The sequence below is a fragment of the Zeus faber genome, assembly GCF_960531495.2.
Source record: "Zeus faber genome assembly, chromosome: 14".
NCBI classification, from domain to species: Eukaryota; Metazoa; Chordata; class Actinopteri; order Zeiformes; family Zeidae; genus Zeus; species Zeus faber.
In genome coordinates this window covers 27,007,039-27,030,273 of record NC_137200.1, presented here as the reverse complement: position 1 = coordinate 27,030,273, position 23,235 = coordinate 27,007,039, and the positions used below count along the sequence as shown (strand labels likewise).

General features: G+C 45.3%; 3 protein-coding genes across 4 annotated transcripts; 1 reads left to right on the top strand and 2 right to left on the bottom strand.

Moving 5' to 3' along the window:
- Positions 1-793: 793 nt before the first annotated feature.
- Positions 794-6,226, bottom strand: spag7 (sperm associated antigen 7). The gene is made up of 7 exons (XM_080013384.1): positions 6,125-6,226; positions 5,154-5,221; positions 4,873-4,961; positions 4,648-4,732; positions 3,009-3,098; positions 2,763-2,919; positions 794-2,339 (listed from the first exon to the last, which is right to left on the bottom strand). Exons 1-7 carry the CDS (start codon positions 6,207-6,209, stop codon positions 2,236-2,238), a joined length of 678 nt encoding a protein of 225 aa, XP_079869510.1. The 5' UTR covers positions 6,210-6,226; the 3' UTR covers positions 794-2,235.
- An 869-nt stretch (positions 6,227-7,095) lies between these two features.
- On the top strand, positions 7,096-8,953 carry defbl2 (defensin, beta-like 2). 2 transcript variants are annotated; one of them, XM_080013979.1, is made up of 4 exons: positions 7,096-7,763; positions 7,848-8,162; positions 8,420-8,531; positions 8,640-8,953. In XM_080013979.1, the coding sequence occupies exons 2-4, from the start codon at positions 8,027-8,029 to the stop codon at positions 8,659-8,661; spliced, it is 270 nt and encodes an 89-aa protein (XP_079870105.1). In that variant the 5' UTR covers positions 7,096-7,763; positions 7,848-8,026; the 3' UTR covers positions 8,662-8,953. The 2 variants fall into 2 exon arrangements, with proteins under 2 accessions (XP_079870105.1, XP_079870104.1); XM_080013978.1 differs by having other exon boundaries at positions 8,417-8,531.
- Positions 8,954-14,932: 5,979 nt separating this feature from the next.
- On the bottom strand, positions 14,933-20,078 carry mepcea (methylphosphate capping enzyme a; the record flags this gene model as incomplete). Its single annotated transcript, XM_080013576.1, has 4 exons — positions 14,933-14,967; positions 15,060-15,183; positions 16,074-16,292; positions 18,375-20,078. 4 exons carry the CDS (start codon positions 20,076-20,078, stop codon positions 14,933-14,935), a joined length of 2,082 nt encoding a protein of 693 aa, XP_079869702.1.
- Positions 20,079-23,235: the final 3,157 nt, after the last annotated feature.

Below are 23,235 nucleotides of genomic sequence, written 5' to 3'. Positions count from 1 at the left end.
GCTGCCGGGTTTTAAAGCCACGTCGACCCACTCCGGTCCACGCTGGTGGGGAAGTCTTTGTTTTTGGTGATAACACTGGGTAACATTGATTGGCTGCATGACTGAGAATCATCTCGGAAGCGATCTATGTTTATCAGACATTTATCCAAATCGAACACAATAAGCGATCCATTTTTCATGCCGTTGGCTTGAGACCAAACCTGAAATGTAGTATAATATTTACATGTTTGTTGAATGCATTTTTTTCTTTATTATTATTATTATTTGTTATATTATTATTACTACTACAATTTGATCGTCTTCTATTAATGTAAAGAACTTTGAGTTGCATGTTGTGTATGAAAGATGCTATACTAAATAAAGATTATTATTATTATTGTTATTATAGCTCTTTGGTTACCGTCTATATGTAATAATAGAGTGTCGGTGTGATCTTTTTGAGCACTAAAGGACGTGTTTCAAAACTCCTCAAGGACCAGTATGATGCTGACAGTGGCGTCCAGTGAAGTCCACCGAAGGAATTTATTGAAAAAGTGCCCAAAACGAAAATACTGTGAGAGAATTACTTGAGAATTACGTGGATTCAAGACTGACAATTCAATAGAGATCATTCGCTGGTGAATCCACTGAAAAGGGCCCTGAGGATTATTTGAGAATTGCTCAGAGCAGTTCAAGACCAGTCCATGATTATAGTGATAATGAATGTAATGTTGCGTGCAGCCGAAACGGCCGTGAAATTGCATTCACTTTGATCCGCGTCGTCGTAACCTGTCCCCATTTACGAAAAGAACACTTCTGGCTTTAGTATTCTAGTTTTAATAAATAAAGGACATCACCAGGAGAGAAAGTTACAGGAATACAAGTGTAGCCGCAGGCAGGCAAAAAACAAACATATCATCCACATTCTAAAATGGTAATGAAGGCTTCCGGAATATGACAAAGGAAGGAGGGTGCAATTTTTTTTTACCATTATGACTCCTTCCAGCTCACTTAAAGGTTAACGATGAACTTCTAATACATGCCTCGAAATGAATTGAGGCCTTTTATCAATGAACGTGTGCACCGGAGCGCACCACGTTAATACCAAACATTTAGCGAGCACGTTGAAAAGGAAGAGAAACATACATTTTCACCCACCACTGTTATATCTCAGTTTAATCTAATGCACGGCATCGTAAAAGACGTTTGGACAGATCAGTAGATTGATTGGTTGATTTTCACCAGTTTCCTTTGACCAACACAAAAACAAAAAAAAAACAACAACATAACAACCTCACATCAAGTCTCGGGTCATAAAACTTTCGCCCGCGGAGGAAAAGCCACAAATTCACGGCTTCGAAACAGACAATGAGACTCAGTGAAGTCACGGGATCCCGCCAAACGTTCTGGCTCAAACGGTCGACAGGTAGAAAGTCCTTTCAAACCGCTGCACTGTGCACAGGTTTTTCTATATATTTAGATAAAAGTTTCTGTAATTGATGAAATCGGTCGAGCCCTCCAGGTTCACATTTGCACGGATGACCTTCTTCTTCTTCTTCTCGGGACTGAGCGCAAAAATGTGACAAGCGTTGCCGTTTGTGGATGGTAAAACGAGATCCTCGCACGGGTCAGACTTTGGGGCCCTTTTTTTTTTTTTTTTTCTCTTTTAAGCATCTTGAAACGCCATCACGAAAGCAGGAGGGGTTGCTACGGGAACGCGGGTTTTCCCGGGTTCAGGGATGAAAAGAAAGGGAAATTGGAATTTGAAACCCACACCTCGACGGACCTCACGGATGATTTTGAAGTTCCAATCGCTGACAGATATAAAGTGATGAAACGACACATTCTTTAATATTTAAAAAGATGAACAGAGATAAAAAGCTTCAGAGCACTGGTTTCAGGCCAAGGACAGGTAACAGGGTAAGTTCTCACACCATTCATAATATGTAGTACTCCAAGATCTGACCACAGATTTCCTCATAATAGTTGGATCCTTTAACAGGGAATGAATAATTTAAAAACGGTGTGTATCTACACAAGTTTAATTAGTTAATTCCCTCTTGTTACCGTGACAACAAATGTATCCATATCTCCCAGTCCAATTTGTGCTCATTTAAAATCTGGCAATATGGTATGGAATACTGTTCAGCTGATTGATGATGGGATCTGCTTGTATGTTTTTAACACATATTGCTTTACATTTTTTTTTTTCCACACACAATTATAGAAACAGGGGGAAATGAAGGAACTCAGGAGTTACTGTGGCTCGCTCCCGTCCTCTCTCTTCTGCTTTTTCTTGGCTCTGATTTCGTTCATGGCTTCCTCTATGGAGCGGGTGTCTCTCTTGTTGGCCACAGGTACTGGTGGGTTTAATTGACAAATAATGGTTAGTGAGACAGGGAGACTAATGAGAATTGTGAACCGAAGGTTTTAAGGAATGGCCGAAAGCAGTTCTGACGGACAACTCTACAGATTTAATTGGAAATTATATACATTTTGCATCGTTTGAGTTTGGTACCTGGGCTCTACTGCTCATCGCCGCAGGCAAGGTGTACAGCAAACATAGAAAATAAAAAGTAGTGATGAGTTTGAATACCCATTGGATAGGAGAGTAGAGAAGGTGGAGGGAGTGTAGCAAAACGGGCGGGGCAGGAGGGACCGACTGTTTAAATAGGCCGGCCAAATAAGGGCGTGGAAGCATGTGGCGCCGTCAAGTTGTCTGACAGAACTAGCTCCGCAAGCTACGCATCGTTTGTTCAACTCTGACGTCCCCAGACACTCACCACAGCCATAAGCGCTGTTTGCCTCTAGTGTGTGCGCTGCGTCCTTGGCAGCAGAGGTGCCGATGAGGTGGCTGTATTTGTCTCTGTAGTTGGAGCTCGGACACGCCTCCGATTTTTTGGACTGACTGGCAGCCGCCTCTTCCAACGCCGCCTGCTCCTGAACAGACGGTGAGAGGCAGTGAGAGAAATTCGATTGGGAGATCATACTCAACGGCTCGGATACAAATCAGGTTGTGGTAGCCTTACTTTGAGTCTGCGACGTTGCTCTGCCACCTGAGGATTCCACTCTTCCCCTTTGCGATAGGCTTCCAGTTCCTCATCTGATGGGGCAAACTCCTGCCGCGGAGGAAAGCCAAATACAATCGTAATCGGGGACGCGCTGAGACCACTTTTTCACTACAAGGTTGCGATGTAAACCGATCAGCCACAACATTAAAACCACTGACAGGTGAATTTAATAACCTGGATCGTCTGGTTCCAGTGGCACCTGTCAAGGGGTGGGATGTATTAGGCAGCAAGTGAACAGTCAGTTGTTGAAGTTGATGTGTTGGAAGCAGGAAAAAATTGGGCGTGGTAAGGATCTGAGCCACTTTGACAAGGGCCAAATTGTGACGGCTGGACGTTGGTGAGAGCATCTCCAAAACGACAGGTCTTGTGGGGTGTTCCCGGTATGCAGTGGTTAGTACCTGCCAAAAGTGCTCCAAGGAAGGACGACCGGTGAACTGGTCCGATCCCACAGAAGAGCTACTGTAGCACAAATTGATGAAAAAAGTGAATACTGCTATGATAGAAAGGTGTCAGAAAACACAGTGCATCACAGCTTGCTGCGTATGGGGCTGTGTAGCTGCAGACCTTTCAAAGTGTCCATGCCGACCCCTGTCCACCCCTGAAAGCACCTACAATGGGCACGTGAGCGTCAGAACTGGACCATGGAGCAATGGAAGAAGGTGGCCTGGTCTGATGAATCACGTTTTCTTTTACATTATGTAGATGGCCGGGTTTGTGTGCATTGTTTACCTGGGGAAGAGATGGCACCAGGATGCACTATGGGAAGAAGGCAAGTCGGCTGAGGCAGTGTGATGCTCTGGACAATGTTCTGCTGGGAAACCTTGGATCCTGGCATTCATGTAGATGTTACTTTGACATGTACCACCTACCTGAACATTGTTGCAGACCAAGTCCACCCCTTCATAGCAACAGTATTCCCTGATGGCAGTGGCCTCCTCAGCAGGATAATGCTCCCTGCCACACTGCAAACATTGTTCAGAAATGGTTTGAGGAACATGACGAAGAGTTCAAGGTGTTGACTTGGCCGCCAAATTCTCCAGATCTCAATCCAATCGAGCATCTGTGGGATGTGCTGGAACAACAAGCCTGATCCATGGGGGCCCCAACTGACAACTTCCAGGACTTAGAGGATCTGCTGCTGACGTCTTGGTGTCAGTTACCACAGGACACCTTCAGAGCTCTTATGGTGTCAATGCCTCCACAGGTCACAGCTGTTTTGGCGGCACGAGGGGGAGCTACACAGTATTAGGCAGGTGGTTTTAATGTTGTGGCTGAGTAGTGTAATCCATGGATGTATACTGTAATTTCAGGCTTATTAAAACAAAATGATTGATATATAATAAAGTTCCTACATTAGAGGCATATAACATGCTTCCATGTGTCAAAAAGGAAATAAAAATGTCTTTCTTTAATATCTGACCTGTTTGACATGCTGTTGGTAACAGATTTTGTACTGGAGATATTCTGGAGAGTATTGATACTCAATACGCCATGATTAGCACATAAGATGTTACCAACAATGCTATAGCAATAGATTTAATTGATAACCCACATGCTCATGAAAGTACAACACTGGATTAAACCAAAGCATTCCTACCTTCTTAAAAAGCATGACATAGCGACTCTCCTCATCCTCACCGAAGGAAAATGAAGTAAGACCGGCAACTTCTGCCACATCGTGCCTTGTTTAAAAGAAGTGAAAGTTGTTTTTATTGTTTAAAAAAAAGAAAAAAAGAAAAAAAGTCGGGTTGTGTATCCCTCTAAAGTATACAACGCTGGTACTAACCAAGTGTGCGCTACGATGACAGTTATTATGACTTACAATATACTCCTCTCAATCTTTCCCATGGGATTGTATTTCCTCTTCTGTTGTGCACTGTCTTGGATGAAATCGGACACTCCTTTCTCCATCTGGGGAGAGGGTGGGGAACGTCTCAGTAGAGGATACAGAGAGATACACAGAAACACAGACGGAAGAAAAGCTAACGCAAAGGTGCATCAGAAAACTGAAGCAAACCTACGGAGCGACTCACTTACATAGTGTATATTCTGGAGTGATACAGCATAGGGTAACATTTTAAGTATAAGCCATAGGCGTCTCACCTTTTTCCGAAACTCTGCTTTCCTTCTCTTCTCTTCTTCCTGCATCTTCTTGAGTCTAGCCGCTTGCTCTAAAAGGATAAAAGTTCCGATTTTCTGTGAGCTGTTATTTGCTTTCAGTGGCATGCAATGCATCCATTGCGAATACATTTGATGGACGTATACTTAAATACTAAAGGATTGTGTTTGTCTTTAGAATGGCGACAAATAAAAAACAATGTTATGGTAGGCAGAGGGTTATTATTAGGGGTCCAGCACGAAGTGCGCTGCGCTTTTTCTTTATCCTCCTTTAAACAAAGCGCAGCGCATTAATAACCACGTTTGATTGAACTGTCCTCGGGGGGGAAGATGATCCGGCAGCAGGCAAGGAGGCAGATGATCGGGAGCAGCCCGAGAACGAGGAAGACTGAACTGTCCTCAATTGACCCCATCATCGCCGTTGGTGCAATTGCTGTGACCACCCTGGACCCCATGCATTGCTGCCTGCAGCTATACATAATTATTATTATCGTTATGAGTGGTGGAAGTAGAATATTATTACTGCTGCAATGCGGCCACTCTTATAAACAGTGCCAGGGAACAAAATATGAGGGTTTTTAAATAATTAAATAATTTAAATATGGATATTTTTTTTTTTTTTTTATATATATATATATTATTGTGACAACATGATGAAATAAAGTGGAAGGAACGTTGGTATTTGTGCTGGTGTTGACATTCTCCCACATCACGACGCACGTTGACCTACATCCCCGTGTTCCCGGGAGGCGGGGCCGAGCGAGTGCGCATGCGTCACCGACAAGCGGTCGGGCGCCGCCAGCTCCGGGACCGTGTTTTGTTTTTGCCATTTCCATAAGCGCCCGGTCCACGCCTCGTACGCGCTCCCTCGGTTGAGTATTTACTTTGATTTTTTTTTGTTTTTTTTTGTAAAAGAAAAAGGCGTCGGTAGTATTTGTGCTCTCGAGTGTCGGTACCTCGGGCCTTTCGTCGGCTCTCCTGGTCGCCGACTGTCGGAGGTTTCTCCATCGAGTTTAAGATTGAGCCCAGGAGGTCCGCCATCTTGGAATGATGGAGCCAGGCCGACGCGCGGGGCGAAACGGGGAAGTTCTGCGCAGGCGCACTCGGTGTTCGGGGGGGGGGGGGTGTTTTCGAAAGGCGCGAGCGCCGCCCTGCGCGTGGGGGTGAACACGACCACGTGGTGCCTCCAAAACAAAACAAACAAACAAACAAACAAACAAACAAAGATCCTCTCGTCGTCGTCCACGGTGACAATACACGAACAAAGAATAAATCAAATCAAAAACAAAAGAACAAAATGTCTTCCTGCACGACCCCCCCCCCCCACGCACACGCGCTGTTTCCCAATTAGTAGCGCGACGTTTTGAGGAAACGTCATCAGCGCAGTTTGACGTTTTGTTTTGTTTTGTTTTGAACGTGTTTGTAAATGTTTATTGTCGGCGCCGAGGAGGAGGAGGAGGAGGAGGAGGATTCAAGATTCAAGATTTTTATTTGTTTTTGTTTTGGAGGAGCGTCGCAGAGCAGAACCGAGCCTTCCTTCCTCCCTCTCTTCCATTCTCCGTGCCCTCCATTCCTTCCTTCCTTCCCCCCTCCATTCCTTACTTCATTCCAGCTTTCCTCCCTCCCTTCCTTCATTCCTTTCTTCCTTCCTTCCTTCATTCCTTTCTTCCTTCCTTCCTTCCTCCCTCCCTTCCTTCCTTCATTCCTTTCTTCCTTCATTCCTTCCTTCCTTCCTCCCTCCCTTCCTTCCTTCATTCCTTTCTTCCTTCATTCCTTCCTTCCTTCCTTCCTCCATTCCTTCCTTCCTTCCTTCTGTTTTACTTTTGACTCCAGCTCCTTTCTCGCAGAGCTTCGCTCTTCTCACCTTCCTCTCAAACTCAGCCCCTTTGTTTTTTGTTTTTGTTTTTGTTTTTGTTTTTGTTTTGTGTTTTTTGGGGGGGGGGTGTGTACACAAACAACGTGTGTAGCCCTCGCTGGTCCTCGCCGGCGCTACGCTGACACCGTCGCTAAGCGGCCGCTGTCTTCGACCGAACGGTCCGCGCGGAAAACAGCGACATAAATACCAACCGCCGCGACCCGCCGGTCCCGCTGACGACGTCAACAAAAGCGGGCAGCGGGCGCGTCGCTGACCCCGCCGCCGGCACCAGGGGGCATGCTGTGCGCGGAGATCGCCCCGCCTCACCTTGGTGTCATTGTTGCGGCGACAATGGCCCCCCGCGTCACCGGAGCCGCGCGTTTTGTGTAGTTAGATCTCAGTCTGACAGCATCAGCACTATCACATCAACCACGGCCGCGTTCAGACGCGAGCCGACGCAGCGGGGGCAGAGCGCGGTCCCTCTCCCTCTCTCTCTCCCTACCTCTCAAAAAACAACAACAAAACAAACAACAACAACAACAACAACAAAAAAAAAACGGCCGCAAAACCACACAAGCACACCCCCCACCCGTATTTTATGTATGTACGTATGTATTATTATTATTTTTTTTTTTTTTATTATTTTATTACTATTATTATTTTTATTTTTTTTACGGTCAAACGACGTCCTCCCTCCTCTGACTCTGCTTTGCTGCACTGCCCCGCGATTAGTGATTGATGTAAGTACGGTGCACCGCCATTATTATGATTTTTATTATTATTATTGTTGTTTATTTATTTATTTATTTATTTTTTCCTCTAAGGTTCCGTCAAAGTGGACCCACCGGGCGTCCCCCCCTCCGCCCGCCCCCAGGGAGGGGAGTGAAGTAGCCTCACAGCCACAGCATCCAGCCCTGGCTATTATCCGGGGCCACATTGACAGTAACGTGTGTTATTGTGATTTGGACAGAGCGCAGGGGGCGACTCCTCCCCTGGGCTGCAAATGCCGTATAAATGCAGCATCAGCCCCCGGGAACGGGCACTGCGCGAGAGCCCGGCCGCGCCCCCCCCCCCCCCTGAAATGAAGGGATTCAGCCTGCTTTTCCTCGTGCTCCTCCTGATGCTCTCCGCCGGGGAGGGTAAGCGGCGGGACGCGCCTTTTTCCTTCCACACGCCGCCTTCCCCGCGCACGCGCGGGGGGGCGCGGCTTTTGTCTTCTCAGCGAGGTAGCCCTGGAGGCCCACTCGCGTCCGGGGGCGGCCCCCGGGGTTTGCGAGCGGGGGCGGGCGCGTGTTGAAATGCAGGACCGTGATGTGGATGATACTGTGTGATGTTTGTATGTTCCTTGATGCGTTTTCTCACAACGTGTTTGTGGTGCTTCGCCGACGACCAGCAGCCGACGATGCAGAGACGCAGTACTGGACCTGCGGGTATAGAGGACTCTGCAGACGGTTCTGCTATGCCCAGGAGTACATCGTCGGTCACCACGGTTGCCCACGCAGATACAGGTAGGCCCGCGGGGGGGGTGGAAAAACGCAGACGCGGAGCGACACGAAGAGCCCGAGTCCGACGCATTCTAACATGAAGGCCGTGTTGTGTCGTGTGTTCACTTTCAGGTGCTGTGCCGTGCGGTTTTAGCGTTTCCCAACCTTCGAGTTGTCCCCTGCAGAGCGCCTCGGGATAACGGCCGATCTGCGTGTTTCGAGTTCGAGTCAAACAGGGGAGGGAGCTTAATTATTACCATTTGAAACAATGGGAACTACAATGGCAACCGCTTGACACCTCTCGAACCTGCTGGATGTTTTGTCCGGTCTGCAAGGAGTGTTGATAGTGTTTCCCCGCAACCAAACTCTCTCCCTTGCAGACATGAAAACAGTAAAAGAAGACAAGCCTTGCTGTCGGAAAACCCACCGCTGAGCCTCAGAATGCTTTTGTGACAGGTTGTAATGTGTTCTGCATTCAAAGATGGAAACGGCTGTCAATAAATGCACAGGGGAAAAAACTAAACAAAAACACTGTTTCATGTATTTATTTTTGGAAGCTTTTTCAAATGACCGTGTGTTGATTTGATATTTATTGTGGAGGAACGCTGCATGTTAAACCAACCCCGCTAATTTGACCCCTGGTAACAGCACGCAGAGCAGTCTGGGTGTAGCGTGGCGTGACTCCGCTCAGCACCGCGCTCTTAGGAGACAATGACGGTCAAGTGACCGACCCAAATAGCCGTGATGGAATGGAGCTTTTGTGAATGAAGTGTTACGCCTCGTGTCTGTGTTTATATTGTTGTTATACTGTTGAATCTACGTCTGGGCAGCCAATCGCCTGGCATGGGCCAAGCGACGCCGCAACGCCGCCAAACCAAGAGCAAACGTCTTAATATTGGACGGAGCAATCGCCAATACCGTCGACCATCAAGTCAAAACAGGACAAAAAAAAGATTTCCAAGGGTGATTTACCCTGGTATGCAACGCAACCAATGAAAACATGCTAAAAAGCTCGTCGGGATTAATTATTCAAACAGACAACCCATCTCCACCTTGTTTTCACAGTGACGATTGGCGGCCGGGAGTTTTGAGCCGGGGTCTGAAGATGGTTTGGGACCGGCCCGGGGCGGCAGAGGTTAAAAGCGCGGACTCTATCTGTAAACATTGGCCACCGCATTGTGCGCGGCATTGTCGTCTGGGTTGAATCTTTGTACTATTCAGACAGTGCAGCGTGGCACCACCACAATGGAGCGAACCCCCACAAATCTGTTTACATGAGGCTTTCTATCTTCGCCGTTTTTATCACATCACACACGGGCCTGGGCCGCCGCATCCGACAGCAAGGAATTTGGGAGGGATCCTTTTTTTCCTTTTTTAAACGCCGCCACAGGCTATGCCTACTCCAGTTAATGTACAAAGCCTATGGTTTTAGGGTGGCACACATAGCCGTGGAAGTAACTAATTACAACTACTCCCTCTACTGGGAATGAGTGATTGTATTTGTCCCCTTTGTCCCACATTTCCGTCTGTGATGGCAGTATTATTTTTTCCCCTTCACAATCATTTGGATGGATCGGTGCAGTCGTCCCTTTTTTAATCGGCGGAGTTATTTTAGTGTCTCTATCAAAGGGCCCCAAAATGGCCACAAAGCATTTTGGTTTTTGGCGTTAGAGACCGGAGTGACTGTGTCCCGGCAGGTGGAAAGAATATCGATCACTTTCACCAAAGGAGGCACCGCTGGGAGTAGTTGCAAAGTCGTTTCTTTCAATATTCCAAAGGAAAACACCACAGACTTTGCCTCTATATTAAAATTTTGGCAGGTACCAGGTCAGGAGAAATGTAGAACTCATTATTATTTTATTACTTATTTATTACTTGTTCCTCATTTATCATTTTAGATGATTGTTTTCCCTATGCGTGCGTCTTTTGCATTCCAGTGCTCAGTAAAAGGGAAGATACATTGAGGGACGTGTCGTCATTTCAGGTTGTTTACTCCCTGTGTGAACAGATGCAGTGCTCCTCTAATGACTGGATCCAACGCAGCAAAGGTACCTGAATCAAACCACGTGCTCTCTCTCTCTCCATCACTAGATGGCAGTGTGTTCCTTCAAACCTCAAAAACAGGAGGCCCCCCCACAACAAACTTAGGTACAACGTTTAACTTCTTCTGTTTGACTGCGTGGTCTCCAACAAGCCACCTCCACGTTTCAATACTGTCGGGCCTCTGGGCTTCACCGATACAAACTGGGAACCGGTAAATATCAACCATCACTATAACAAAAGCGAGTCACAAAATGTTTCTCTTTGTAAAAATTAGAGCCTTAACACAGCAGTTTGACAAATTTGACTTTTTTTTTTTTTTTAAATTAGCAGTTGTATAAGTGCAAATAATGATTCGCAGGGGATTCCGCGCCACAACGTGCACCGTAGAGAATCAAAGAGGAGACATTTTTTTAATTAATCAATTATATTTTAAAACATGGAAAAACATTCACATATTTCTTCAAGGCATGAAAATATGAAAACTCCCTGACTGATAGACAAACTACCCAAAACGGTTTACCAGAAAAAACAACAAACAAAAAACAAAATCCATTTCAGCAGGTTAAGGTGCATGTTAAACATTGACTTTAAGCCGCTGTAGACAGAAATTAGGAATATGTCATGACATTTCAGAGTTTGGCAAAAGCGATCCGCCCGCGAAGTGAACAGAAACGAGCGACGGAACACTTCACAGACTGCCACGACTGTTTGCGCTGTCGTGTTCGACGTCTTTGTCCTAGAAAACATTTGCACGACTCTAAAAGTTGGTCAACCAAGTCAAAGTCGGGAGCCGAAGAGCTCCGTCATCTCGCCTGCCGGAGATCGGCCATGTGCGAGAGCCACGCGTCCTATCTAAAGAGAAAACAAAAACAAGAACAACACACTTGCTGAAATTCTACGACGTTATCCGTCCAACGCATTCTCATCCCAAACGGGGTTTCCCCCAAAAAGGAATTGGAAAAAACATCAATACGTAAATGCGACCAAGCGGTGCTGTAAATGAGCAACAACTTTTAAAAACCAAATGAATCCCCTAAGGTCACGTCAGTACAAAAGAGGGCGTGAAGCTGAAGGCTAGGAAAGCATTTAATGTCACAACAACTCCAGCAAACATGTCCAACCCGAAAACAAAGAAGCCCTGAACACGTGGCTCTAATTTGATGAATCCGCTCGTACATCCAATAAGCTGCAACTTAACTAGTGCAAAGAAACGAACATAAAAACATACGTTTTGCAAGTTAACTCAAAGTAGGTGAAACGCAGATGTGTGCTGATGAGTCCACTAAAATATTACAAAATACACTTCAAGCTCCTCCGCAATAATTTGAAGTAAATAATAAAACGAACAATTCTGACAGTAAAGAAGCCCTTTTTCAGGATCATAAAGTGTTGGTTTGAACCCACTTTCACTTTAACGTGAACTCCAGGGTTAAAGGAAAAAAAAAAAATTGTAAATTGAAAATTTTAAAACTGAACTTTGCTCAAAGAAAGATGTATTTTCAAATACAGGTATGAGCTGTAGGTTTATTGGAGCCTGAGAGTCAGATTGTCTTAGCTTTGGGGAACACCAGGATTTTCACTTTTAAACTGACCATGAACTCAATTCGTCTTTTGCCATTCGACGAAAATAAAAAAATAAAAATCATCCTCAAAAATGTTTGTATCCGTGTATAAGTTTTTTGATGGTTCCAAAAGGATTGGATGCCTCGGTTTTATTTTGAGGACATTAAACCAAATTCAATGCCCCTGTATTAAATAAAGGGAGTGTGTCGATATATCGAAAGCTTTGTAGAGCTGTTCCAAAAACAAAAAGATGAGATCCAACATCTCGTTTCCTGCCAACATGAACAAGCGACGACATAAGGATTTACTTTCGTGTGACATGTTGATTTACAGAGCTGGACAATCAATCCAATTCATTATCCAAAAAAAAAAAAAAAAAAGTGTAAAATAAACTGTGGCCCTGCGACATTGACTTTTACAATTTGGCAGCAAAGTCTGAACAAGACAAGAAACAATGGAAACTGATAAAGTCAAACACAAACTCAATATTGTCAATAGTTAAAAAACAAAAACAAAACAAAAAAAAAAACCTTTATAACATCAATCACTTGGAATAGAAACACCCGATTCCTCATCATCTCAACCCTTCAAATAACATTTTGATTCTACCAGGAAGCTAGAGCAGGGGATCGTGAGCATCCATGGGAATATCCATGGGAATACGGCCTCAAAGTGAATAATTTAGAGCTGTCTTTCCCTTGCCAGACTGAGAAACATTGTCAGGTTTTAAATAAAAGTAGAGAATATTACAGTAGTAGTAGTAAGTCATTTTGACCGATCACTGCAAAGGGAACAGCAATAACAAAAATGACCAATTTTTATTATTATTATCTTTTTAAATAATAGTATCGTTGCATTAATTTGCGCTGTTTTTGTCAACATTTAACATCAAATTGAAGACAATTTAAATGAGTAGGTGGCCACATGTATTCAAAACAGGGCACGCGAGTAAGACCATAAAGGAATTAAAATGCCAAAGCTGAATTTGCAGGCCTTCAGAACTTTTTGCACAATACTTCTTCCATAATTGTACGGCGAGAGAGATAGACAGATATATACTGTATTTATCCCCGGAGTGAAGGCATTTAAAAACGACACATAACAAAAGGGCTCCGCCACTGCAAAAACATCAAGAAAAAAAAAAGCACTGTTGTTTTTGATAAATAGTTCATTAAGTCCTAAAGCGCAGCTGAACACCGCTCCAGAACCGACGATCGTTGTATCGAAGTACCATGTGACAATCAAGTCAAACAGACCACAGGCCAATAACAGTTTCCAAAATGTACATTAAGGACCCCTCCATCCAAAAAAACAAAAAAAACAAAAAAAAAACAACAACAAAGAAAATGCGTACTCCAAATCCCTTTTTAAACACATCAATCTACATTTCTCCGATGGAAGCTTCTCTTTTTTGAGGTAATAACACCAAGTTTAAAAAAAAAAAAAAAAAAAAAAAAAAAAAGGAAAAGTCCATGAAGCGAAGGATACAAGGTCTAGGTTCAAAGCGCAGTTTAGAGTGAAACTGATGTGGATATATTTTTGAAATACCGTAAGATTAAACTTCGACATTGCCACTTTAAACATACCGCACGCGTTGAGACTGAATAACACCTGCACGCCGGACACTAGCGAGATGGAAAGACGCAGGTCGCATCTGACAAAGTGATTGAAGGGAAAAGACCTCCTTTTCAACATCAACCACCCCGCGTTGCTACGTGCTCCTCACCCATTTTGATGGTGAAAATGGTCAATGCTGAACATTCCACTTTAAAATATAAATCGGCAACATGTAGCCTACAATTCAAAAACACACACAAAAAAAAAATATATATCATTCAAATTATTGTCAATATGGCTGCGCATTGTATTATTATTATTACGGTCATTTAAATAGACGTTACAGACTAGAACTGAATGCGGTCAGAACTTTTAAAACCAGGAAGCAGATGCGGTAAGCAGCTGTTTTTTGTTTTTTTTGGCCAATCCCTTCTGACCCTGGCCGTTATGTTGTAGATTCAAAGCATTTTTAGAGGATTTAAAATATATTTAGTCTGGAAAAGTGTACTTGTCGTCGGCGAAATAACCAATATTTGGTCCCGTTCTCCCTCGGCCTCTCCAGAGCCCTGCTGACCGTGAGGGGGGAGGATGGTGGGATAGTGGGATGGGGGGATGGTAAGGTGGTGGGATGGTGGCCTGGTGGGATGGTAGGGTGGTGGGATGGTGGCCTGGTGGGATGGTAGGATGGTAGGGTGGTGGGATGGTAGGGTGGTGGGATGGTAGGATGGTAGGGTGGTGGGATGGTAGGGTGGTGGGATGGTAGGGTGGTGGGATGGTAAGGTGGTGGGATGGTGGGATGGTGGCCTGGTAGGGTGGTAGGATGGTAGGGTGGTGGGATGGTGGGATGGTGGGGTGGTAAGGTGGTGGGATGGTGGGATGGTGGGATGGTGGGATGGTGGGATGGTGGCCTGGTAGGGTGGTAGGATGGTAGGGTGGTGGGATGGTAGGGTGGTAGGATGGCTGGGTGGTGGGACGGTAGGGTGGTGGGATGGTGGGATGGTGGGATGGTGGCCTGGTAGGGTGGTGGGATGGTAGGGTGGTGGGATGGTGGGATGGTGGCCTGGTGGGATGGTGGCCTGGTAGGGTGGTAGGATGGTAGGGTGGTAGGATGGCTGGGTTGTGGGATGGTAGGGTGGTAGGATGGCTGGGTTGTGGGATGGCTGGGTGGTGGGATGGCTGGGTGGTGGGATGGTAGGGTGGTGCTCATAGTGTTAAATGGCGGTTGAGGTTGCTCACTTTCAACGTCCTCGGAGGCAGAGCTCTCACTTGTGATACAAGTAGATCGGCCTCTGGAAACCTGCAGGGACGGAGAGCAAAGACGTTAGTGGACGGCTGCGCGCAGCGCGACACGACAATGGCAGCGGTTTCCAACGGACCGGCGGAATTTACCTTTCATCGAAGACTTGGGCGTGGCAATGAACTCATAGCTGGAGAAGCCAACCTTGTTTGTAAGGTACGTGGAAAACTGTTCGGGTTTGAGGCAGATGCTGTTAAAATTCTTGCTGATGCTGTCCTGCGAAGACGGAGAGAAAAACAGGCATTTTAAAGCGGAGTATATCTCAAGAGCGGTGAACCCTGAGATGTTTCCCTTTAAAAACTCTCGTATTTGGTACGTGTCAGCACGTTATGAGAAGCAGCCATTCATTGTGAAGTGCTCCTCCATGCGTCTTCTCCGCCACTGGTGGCGGGGTCCGCCTTTCCTCGGCAAGAGTGCAAAGATCGGGCGTGCTCGAGGGGTGAAGGGCGGTCGCAACGAACTGATGAAGCAGCGCAGCTGGCCGTGGTCAGTAAACTGTCAAAATTCCAATAAACAGTCCCCGTTTATTGGAAGTTCATTGACATCACACGTGTCGCGTGTCCAAATTTTGACACCGCATGTCCTTGGCCCCCCGGCGATACACCCGCCAAGTGTGAAGCAGAACAGTTGTCGAGATCATCAAAGGACATACGGACGGAGATGTCTCCCTTTGTAGTTGGATATAGTTTTAACTTCATATCTTTAGAGATGCAATCTATCCCACACACTAGGCGTGGAAATCACCAGGCTTGGATCCCATATACGATAATATTATGATTATTGTTTTGCAATACACAAAGTATCGTGGTACGATGCTGCAATATAATTTATTTCTCCTTTGACTGAAGTAAAATGTCCTTATGTGTAAATTAAAAAAAATCTATTCTTGGCATCTTTGCAGAGTATTGTATCAATATCGCGGGGAAAAATATTGCGATACTATGCTGTATCGACCCCCCCCGCCGTCCCCACAACCATGTTCTCATTTTCATACGGAACTACGTGAGAAAATAATTGTGCAATTAAATGCATTTTCAGCCTCCTGAATCATGAGCGTCTTCAACAAGGCCTGCTTCTGGTTAAAACATCCCTCATCACAGCCTTACGGTCAGTTTCTTCCTCCTGGCGTAGGACTCCCAGGGCTGCGGCTCCAGGATGAAGATGCCTCCTGGACGGAGATGTCTGTACACCCTCTGGAAGAGACGCTTGAGGCCACGATCTCCCCAGTTCAGGTGAACCCACTTGGTGACGCTGAGGCACAGGATGACGTCGTACTCGGGCCGCTGGGTCAGCAGCAGCTCGTCGCTCTCGAGGACGTAGTTGGCCTAAAAAAATATATATATATAAAAAATTAAAGACGGGCGTCGCAAACTTACCACAGGGGTGGCCGGATGATCAGATCTTATTTGTATCACATACAACATTAGGAACTAGAGTTGATAAGAGATATTTCATGTTTATAGTAAAACAATTTAGAGGACGGACGGGAAGAAATTGCTTGAGGGCGAAAAAGACAACGAGATAACAGTTGGAAAGGGTTTGCCTTGGAGAGCCCGCTACCTTTTTTCCCCTCCCCAATTTTCTCAACCGCAGCGTAGCGAATCAGAAAAGCCACAGATTATGTATGGAGAACATTGTCATACAGACTCGGCTGGTCTATTTAACAGCTATGACTGGTACATAAAACTAAATGTTTATTTTTTTCCTTTTTTTTTTTTTTTTCTCGCAGGACTGAAACACGACACACAGCTACAATATTGAATCCCCCAAAAACCAGGGCGACTGAGTCAGTCCCAAACAAAAATAAATATTGAGAAATATGAATTCAACGAAACACATTCAAAAGGATGAGGAAACTGTTAGCACTCAGGCTGTCACAAGGCTCTCACAAGGCTAAGGCACACACATTTGCTATTCAAATACAGACTCGAATAAGGGTCAGTAATATTTTGAGCCTAATAATTGGTTTGTGAACGTGTAACTTAAGCTTTGCAACTGTCGAAATATTTGATGCATGTGTAATTAAAATTTGTGCAGGAATATTCAGTGAACAGTGAAGTTTCAAGTCTGAGAGACGGAAACACATTTCCTGCGAAAAACTTTTGTCACACGTGCAAATCATATCAGTGTTTTCAAGGTGCATACTAAAAAAAGATACCTGTGATCACTTAATACACATCAGGCGTACTGCATCAAATAACTGTGTCCAACATAAATAAGCCCGCCATTTATTTGGGTAATAAATTCTATTAAAGTGCCCCTTTATTGTAGGGCACATAAAAGAGGGTATAATTATGTAACACCAAGACTGTTTGTTTGTTCTATAAAACCCCAAATGTAAAAGCATATTTTTCTGGTTTAAAGAGGCCACTCAGCTATAACCGACAAAGAAAACGTTCCTAAAAATGTATTTGTCAATTTGATCTAAAATTGTCAATCCTGTATGGATGCGCGTTGGAGAAAACACTCGGGCCCGGTGATACCATGACACCCCAAAGGAATCAAGTGTACCAACTCCATCGTATCAAAATGATCAAATCTGCCTACATCTATAATTTGCGAGGAGACATTGTGTGTGATTTTGGTGGACTGTGGATTTTCATTCTGAGCCCTATTCACTTACATTAAAACTTGCGGATCAACGGAGAACCTCTCTCTTACATGGTGACCGTTTGACGTGAAACTCATGTATGGATGACATAATCAGGGGTAAGTTGATATTGAGGATATTAAGAACATGCTTTGCAATCTTTAAGTATTAATGACATTGACACTGGGCTGGGTTAAATTTTCATTTCAACGCTTTGTATATCAAAATCAAATGGTGAAATCCTGCACGCACATACATACACATTGTACAACTTCTTTACTTCCAGAGGTGTACATTTACTGTTAATTATGAGGTTCATTGCCGGCATTCTGTAGACTGGTAAAATGTTATAAGTTCATTTTTTTGTCAGATTCTTTGGCTTATATTTAACTTTATCATTAGTTTTATTTAACAGAACCATTTTCTTTCTTATCTTTAGGTTTATCTTTATGGTTCACTGTCAAGTTTATTTAATTATTGTATGTTACCAATTTTTCCAGTTTATTTTATTTGTTATTAGTTTTTTTATGGGGTATTTTTTTTTTAATCATAAGGTTTAGGCTAGATGGCCATATTTTTATTATGTACAGTTAACTGTTAAGTTTTATTGTAATTTTTTTCCGTATGCTGCCATTTTCTTATTCTATTGCTTTATTTTGACATATTGATTTGATGTAAGCTGCTCCGATGCTGTAATTTCCCTCCAGGGATGAATAAAGCACACACACACACACACACACACACACACACACACACACACACACACACACACACACACACACACACACACACACACACACACACACACACACACTACCTTAATGAAGGACACATTTGAAGGGAACTCGCCAGGCGCTGGGGCCGGCTTCTCTGTGAGTGGAGGTGCTGCGATGGGTCCTCGCGTTATCCGAAGGGATACAGGGAAAGAGCAGTCAGCGGGGAGGACTCCACAACCATCCGGCACGCTTTTCTCAGTCGTGTCGTCCCGTTCCCGGGTATCTGCGTCCTCCACGCGACAGGAGACATTGTCCTTTGGCGTCTCGGAAGGGTTACTAACTCCTTTCGCGTGTTCCCCATTTTCATCGCGGCTCTCCGCCTGCTTGTGCTTGTCCTGTTTGTCTGCTGCAGCCACCAGCTGCTGGTTTCCATCCCTCTCTTCTCCTTCAGTGCTTTTCCCTCCCTGTGTCGTGCGTCTGGCCTCCTCCGTCTGCAGCGCCGACAGATAATGCCTGATGTTTTTTCGGGCGGCGTGCACAAGGCCACTGTCGATATCCAAGCCCAAAATGCGAGCCGGCCTTAGCACTTTGGCAATGTAGAGGGTAAGATGTCCCGAATTACAGCCCAGATCCAGCACGTCTTTACCCTGGAACCATTCGGGACGCAGCACACTTATCCGCGGGTCTTCATTCGTGCCAGGGTTGCGGTAGCCATAATACTGGTTGTAGTTGCCGTACTGGAACTTCCTCGACTGTTGTTGCTTATGCTGGTTGTAGGACTGATGGTTGTAGGACTGCTGTGGCTGGCGGGCTCCCTGCCCGGCCCTTGGCCCCGTGCCGGGACCCCTCTCCGCAGGTACATGTTTTCTGACTGAAACACACTGTGCGGCGGCCGGCTCCATCTTGCTGGAGTTGCGCCGGCGTCTGCGCCTGCCCGAATGCTGGTTTGGCGCGGGGGAAGTTATGTCTTCCGCGCTTCTCGTCTGGCCAGATGCCGACACCGTGGCTTCTTCCCGGCAGCCGGCAGAGTCGGCGTCCTTCGAGTCATGCGCCTCGCCGCCGCCGACGCCGGAGAGGGCGGCGGGTTCTCCGGGGACGTCTGGGACCGAGCAGGAGCTCAACGCACCTGGCTTCAGTGCGGAGCCGCTGGTTTTCACTTCACCGCCCTTCCCTGCTTCTGTGAGGTTGGGATGGGAGGCCGAAAGACCCCCACCACCACCACCACCAGCACCGCCGCCGCCGCACCCATGGTGTCTGTTGCGGTTTCTCCTTCTGCCACCGCTCTTCAACGGGTAAACCAAAAAGCTGCTGTCTGCGATTCCGCTGTTGAGGTTGAGCGGGTCGGTGATGTCCCTGGGGATCAGGATTTCAACAGGGTCTCGACTCTTGGCGGGTAGCGGGGAGGATTTGGGAGTCTCTGCGTTCAGTGCCCTGTTGACCTCCTCGTCCAGCAGGCTGTTAAGGTTCAGCGGGTCAAAAATGTTCCCGCCCAAAAGGAAATTGCTGGGAAGGACAGAGTCACTCTCGGAGTTGGCCCTTCGCCTTCTTTTGCCCGATGTCGAATGTTTGAATCCGTAATTCGAAGTGTTTCTGCGCTTTGACAGTCTCTGCTGCTGTTTGGACGGGTGCAAGCTGTTCCTGCGGTTTATATGGCTTTCGTTCTGCGCCGCCTTCTTCTCAGCACCCTCAGAGTTTGAACAAGTGTCTGTGGAGCCGGCGCGATTCGGGAGGGCCAGGCCGGCCTGCGCGGGATACGGGGCCGCCACCTCTGAGCGGGCGGCGGCGCCCAGCGAGACCTCAGCCATTATGGAAAGACTGTTGCAAGCCGCGCTGCATTCTGACAGCTGCACAGAGGGAGTTACTTTCCCTTCTGAAGCACCCGTTTTCGTCGTCTCCCCGTCAACAGACATCTCTATTACTTTCCGATGTTGGTGCAGACATGGAATCCCCCGGGGAACTGAAAGCAGAAAGGAAAACGTTGGATTAAGGTTGACCTCTGAGCACTGATCTCACAAAGCTCTGCCTGGATGACCTGGTAGAAACCGTCTCGCATGGATACGTAGTGGAAAGTTACTGTACTTATGTACATTTTTCAAGTACTTAGGTAATAGAGTACAACAATGTTTTGTTATATCAGGGCACTGGATATGACAAGGACTTTTGATACTTTAAGTACATTCAACAGCAAGTACTTTTTATACTTTTACTCCGACAGAAATGTAGATGTGGTACTTTTACCAGAGTAACTTTGTGTCGCGGTATTTGTACTTCTACTTAAGTAACTAGTTCTGTGTCAATCTGTGCCACTGAGCGGGCCAGAGGGAGAGACGAAACGTTGCCTCAACGTTCAGCTCCAACACGCACCAGCCAAACAGACCCACTCTAGGAATCACGTCACTATTCCACTAACTCCTAACGCGGAAAAAAAAAATTAAACACATTTTTTTTTAACACGAACGCTCAACTCACCGCAGATAAATACACACAAGTCCAGGGTCCACTCACCGGTATAATAACAGTCTCGCCGCGCAGCTCTCCCCCCGCCTCCACCCGGACTGTCGCCTCCACTTCCCGCTCCGGCTAACTTTAGCCTGGATGGCTAACACATAGCACCGTGCCGCTAGCGTTAGCCTAGCTGGCTAACACTTAGCCGCGCTCCCCACAATACTGTGCAGGGACGCGCCGCGCAACGTCTCCGTTCACCGTAACGCCGTGTCCTCCGTGGCCAGGGCGCCCCTTCCTCTCTCCCAACGCGTTAGGGACCCCCTCAAGCGGCTCCCGGAGTCCCAGCCTCCCGCAGGTTCGGGCTGAATAAATTATAGCGTTAGCTCATCCGGCTCCCTTCCGCAGTCAGCGAGCTCCGGGGGTGAGACCTCCAAGTTGCGCCGACCGGGTTCTCGCTGCTCCGTCTTCTGCTCTCGCTGCTCCGCCACAAACACAAGCCACACGGCGCTGGCTGCTTTTATGTACTGATCTGTTTTTTTGGTTTGTTTGTTTTATTTTTTCCATTTTTTATTTTTATTTTTTATAAATATATATTTTATATATTTTATATTCAAAATAAAAATAAATTAACAATAAATATATACACATACTGTGATACCTATATACATATATTTTTTTTAATTAATGATACATATATATTTATATTTTATGACTATATTTAATATATTTATATTTCAAAGATAATAAATACATACATAATAAATATATACATACTGTGATATACTATGATGAAATATATATATATATAAATAATAATAATAACCATTATAATAATAATCATAATAATTATTTTTATTATATATGTATATGTTTTTTATTAATAATATATACATACATAATATATATTTCTTTTTTAGAAATGTTTTTATATATTTATAAAACGAGAAATAAATATATATATACATATTGATATTGTGATATACTATGATGATATTTACATTGTTATTATTATTATTATTATTATTATTATTATTATTAATATTTTATATATATATACTGTATATATATATGAACATGAATGAATAGATAACCCCAGACTACTCTAGGCCAGGGCCTGATGCTTGATTATGCTGTCCCTAACTTTATATTTATTGCCCGACAACAAAGCGTTGAAATTCCCACTGTAACAGCCTAAACATTTCGTTTGAAAGTGTCACCATGGCACTGTCAAAGTTGGCGTTCTCCTCACTTCATCTACGAGACTTCAGCGATAAAGCGCTGCACTAGTGTCTAAGGCCTCTCATGTAAAGTCATGGTTTATGGAGACCCCAAAATGTTGTCTTCCACTCCTGATCAGTCAGAAGAGGGCCCCCATTTAGAGTCATATAACATGGGCCTGTCTCCAGAGCAGCAGCTGTGTGGTCTTGCAGGTGATTTTTGGAATAATATGTTAAGTTCAATAAACTCCTGACAAATGACTGAGGCTAAAAATGAAGCTGTAGCTGCTCCTGCGTGTTGGAGGGCGTTGCTGTTGGCTCTTGGGGACCCCGCGCTCCACACCCACCAACAGTCGCTCCGATGGTGCAGCAGTGGAAAAGCTGGCTGAACTGGCTATTCGTCCCATAGACTGTAAGAAAATGTTTTAATGATGATAATAGGCATAGCAATACTATATCAGCAATTAAAGAGGGAATAGAAGACTTCTGTGCCCAGAGCCCATATCATATCCTATAATTTCCTACAGATAATTTCCTACCTAGAATTTCCTCATCTGCCTGTGAACCTGATAGTTGCTTTAATTGTGTATCGCGTTGCTTTGACAGTCCTCCCCTAAACAGGATATAGAAATAATTAAACCGTGTGTTTGTTTAACGTTTTAACCCTAAATGAAGACTGTGATGAAGTTGTCATCGCCCTCTATTTTATCCTCCCTTATCAACCGTAACTTTGCAAATGTTTTTCCAAGTCCCAGCAACTTCAAGGAGACAAGATCAACTTGATATTTTCTGTGAATTAATTAGAAAAATAAGACAGTCGAAGTAAACTAAAATAATGTTTGTTTATTCAGACTCAAAGGGGACAGTGATGCTCTTGTAGATGACGTGAGTGTTGAAAGAGGCGGAGCATCCGGTTGGAGAAGAGGAAGACACGGTGTAATGTCACGTGGGAGAAAGGTCAAAGTGAGGACCCTGAGCCGTGCCGCCGCGGCGACAACGTGTCCCACAGACACGGCGAGGGAACGGCGACGCAGACAGACGGCTCGTACGAGGCACGGGGCGAGGGCGACGGAGAACGTTCACCCGTCACAGGAGGGTTGTTCATTCTCACCTGCGCCGCAGAGGATGCCGTTCTCCTCATTAAGGGCAAAAATAACGTTTTCTCAGCAAATAATCAAGTAGACCGACTACAGACGTAAGATGAATGCAAAACAGAATATCCTCACCCCTAATAAGCTGCCTCACCATCTGCTCCAATTTGGAACCGCCGCACGCTTTTAGGCACTTGTGACTAGAATAT

Bases quoted from the DNA above. Each gene is read 5' to 3' on its own strand.
- spag7 (XM_080013384.1), bottom strand. From the start codon at position 6,209: ATGGCGGACCTCCTGGGCTCAATCTTAAACTCGATGGAGAAACCTCCG. The intron at 4,733-4,872 runs GTAAGTCATAAT...CTTTTAAACAAG, and splicing joins AAGATTGAGAGGAGTATATT to GCACGATGTGGCAGAAGTTG. The intron at 2,340-2,762 runs GTGAGTGTCTGG...TAAACCCACCAG, and splicing joins AAACAGCGCTTATGGCTGTG to TACCTGTGGCCAACAAGAGA.
- defbl2 (XM_080013978.1), top strand. From the start codon at position 8,027: ATGCCGTATAAATGCAGCATCAGCCCCCGGGAACGGGCACTGCGCGAG. The intron at 8,163-8,416 runs GTAAGCGGCGGG...GCCGACGACCAG, and splicing joins GATGCTCTCCGCCGGGGAGG to CAGCCGACGATGCAGAGACG. The intron at 8,532-8,639 runs GTAGGCCCGCGG...GTTCACTTTCAG, and splicing joins GGTTGCCCACGCAGATACAG to GTGCTGTGCCGTGCGGTTTT.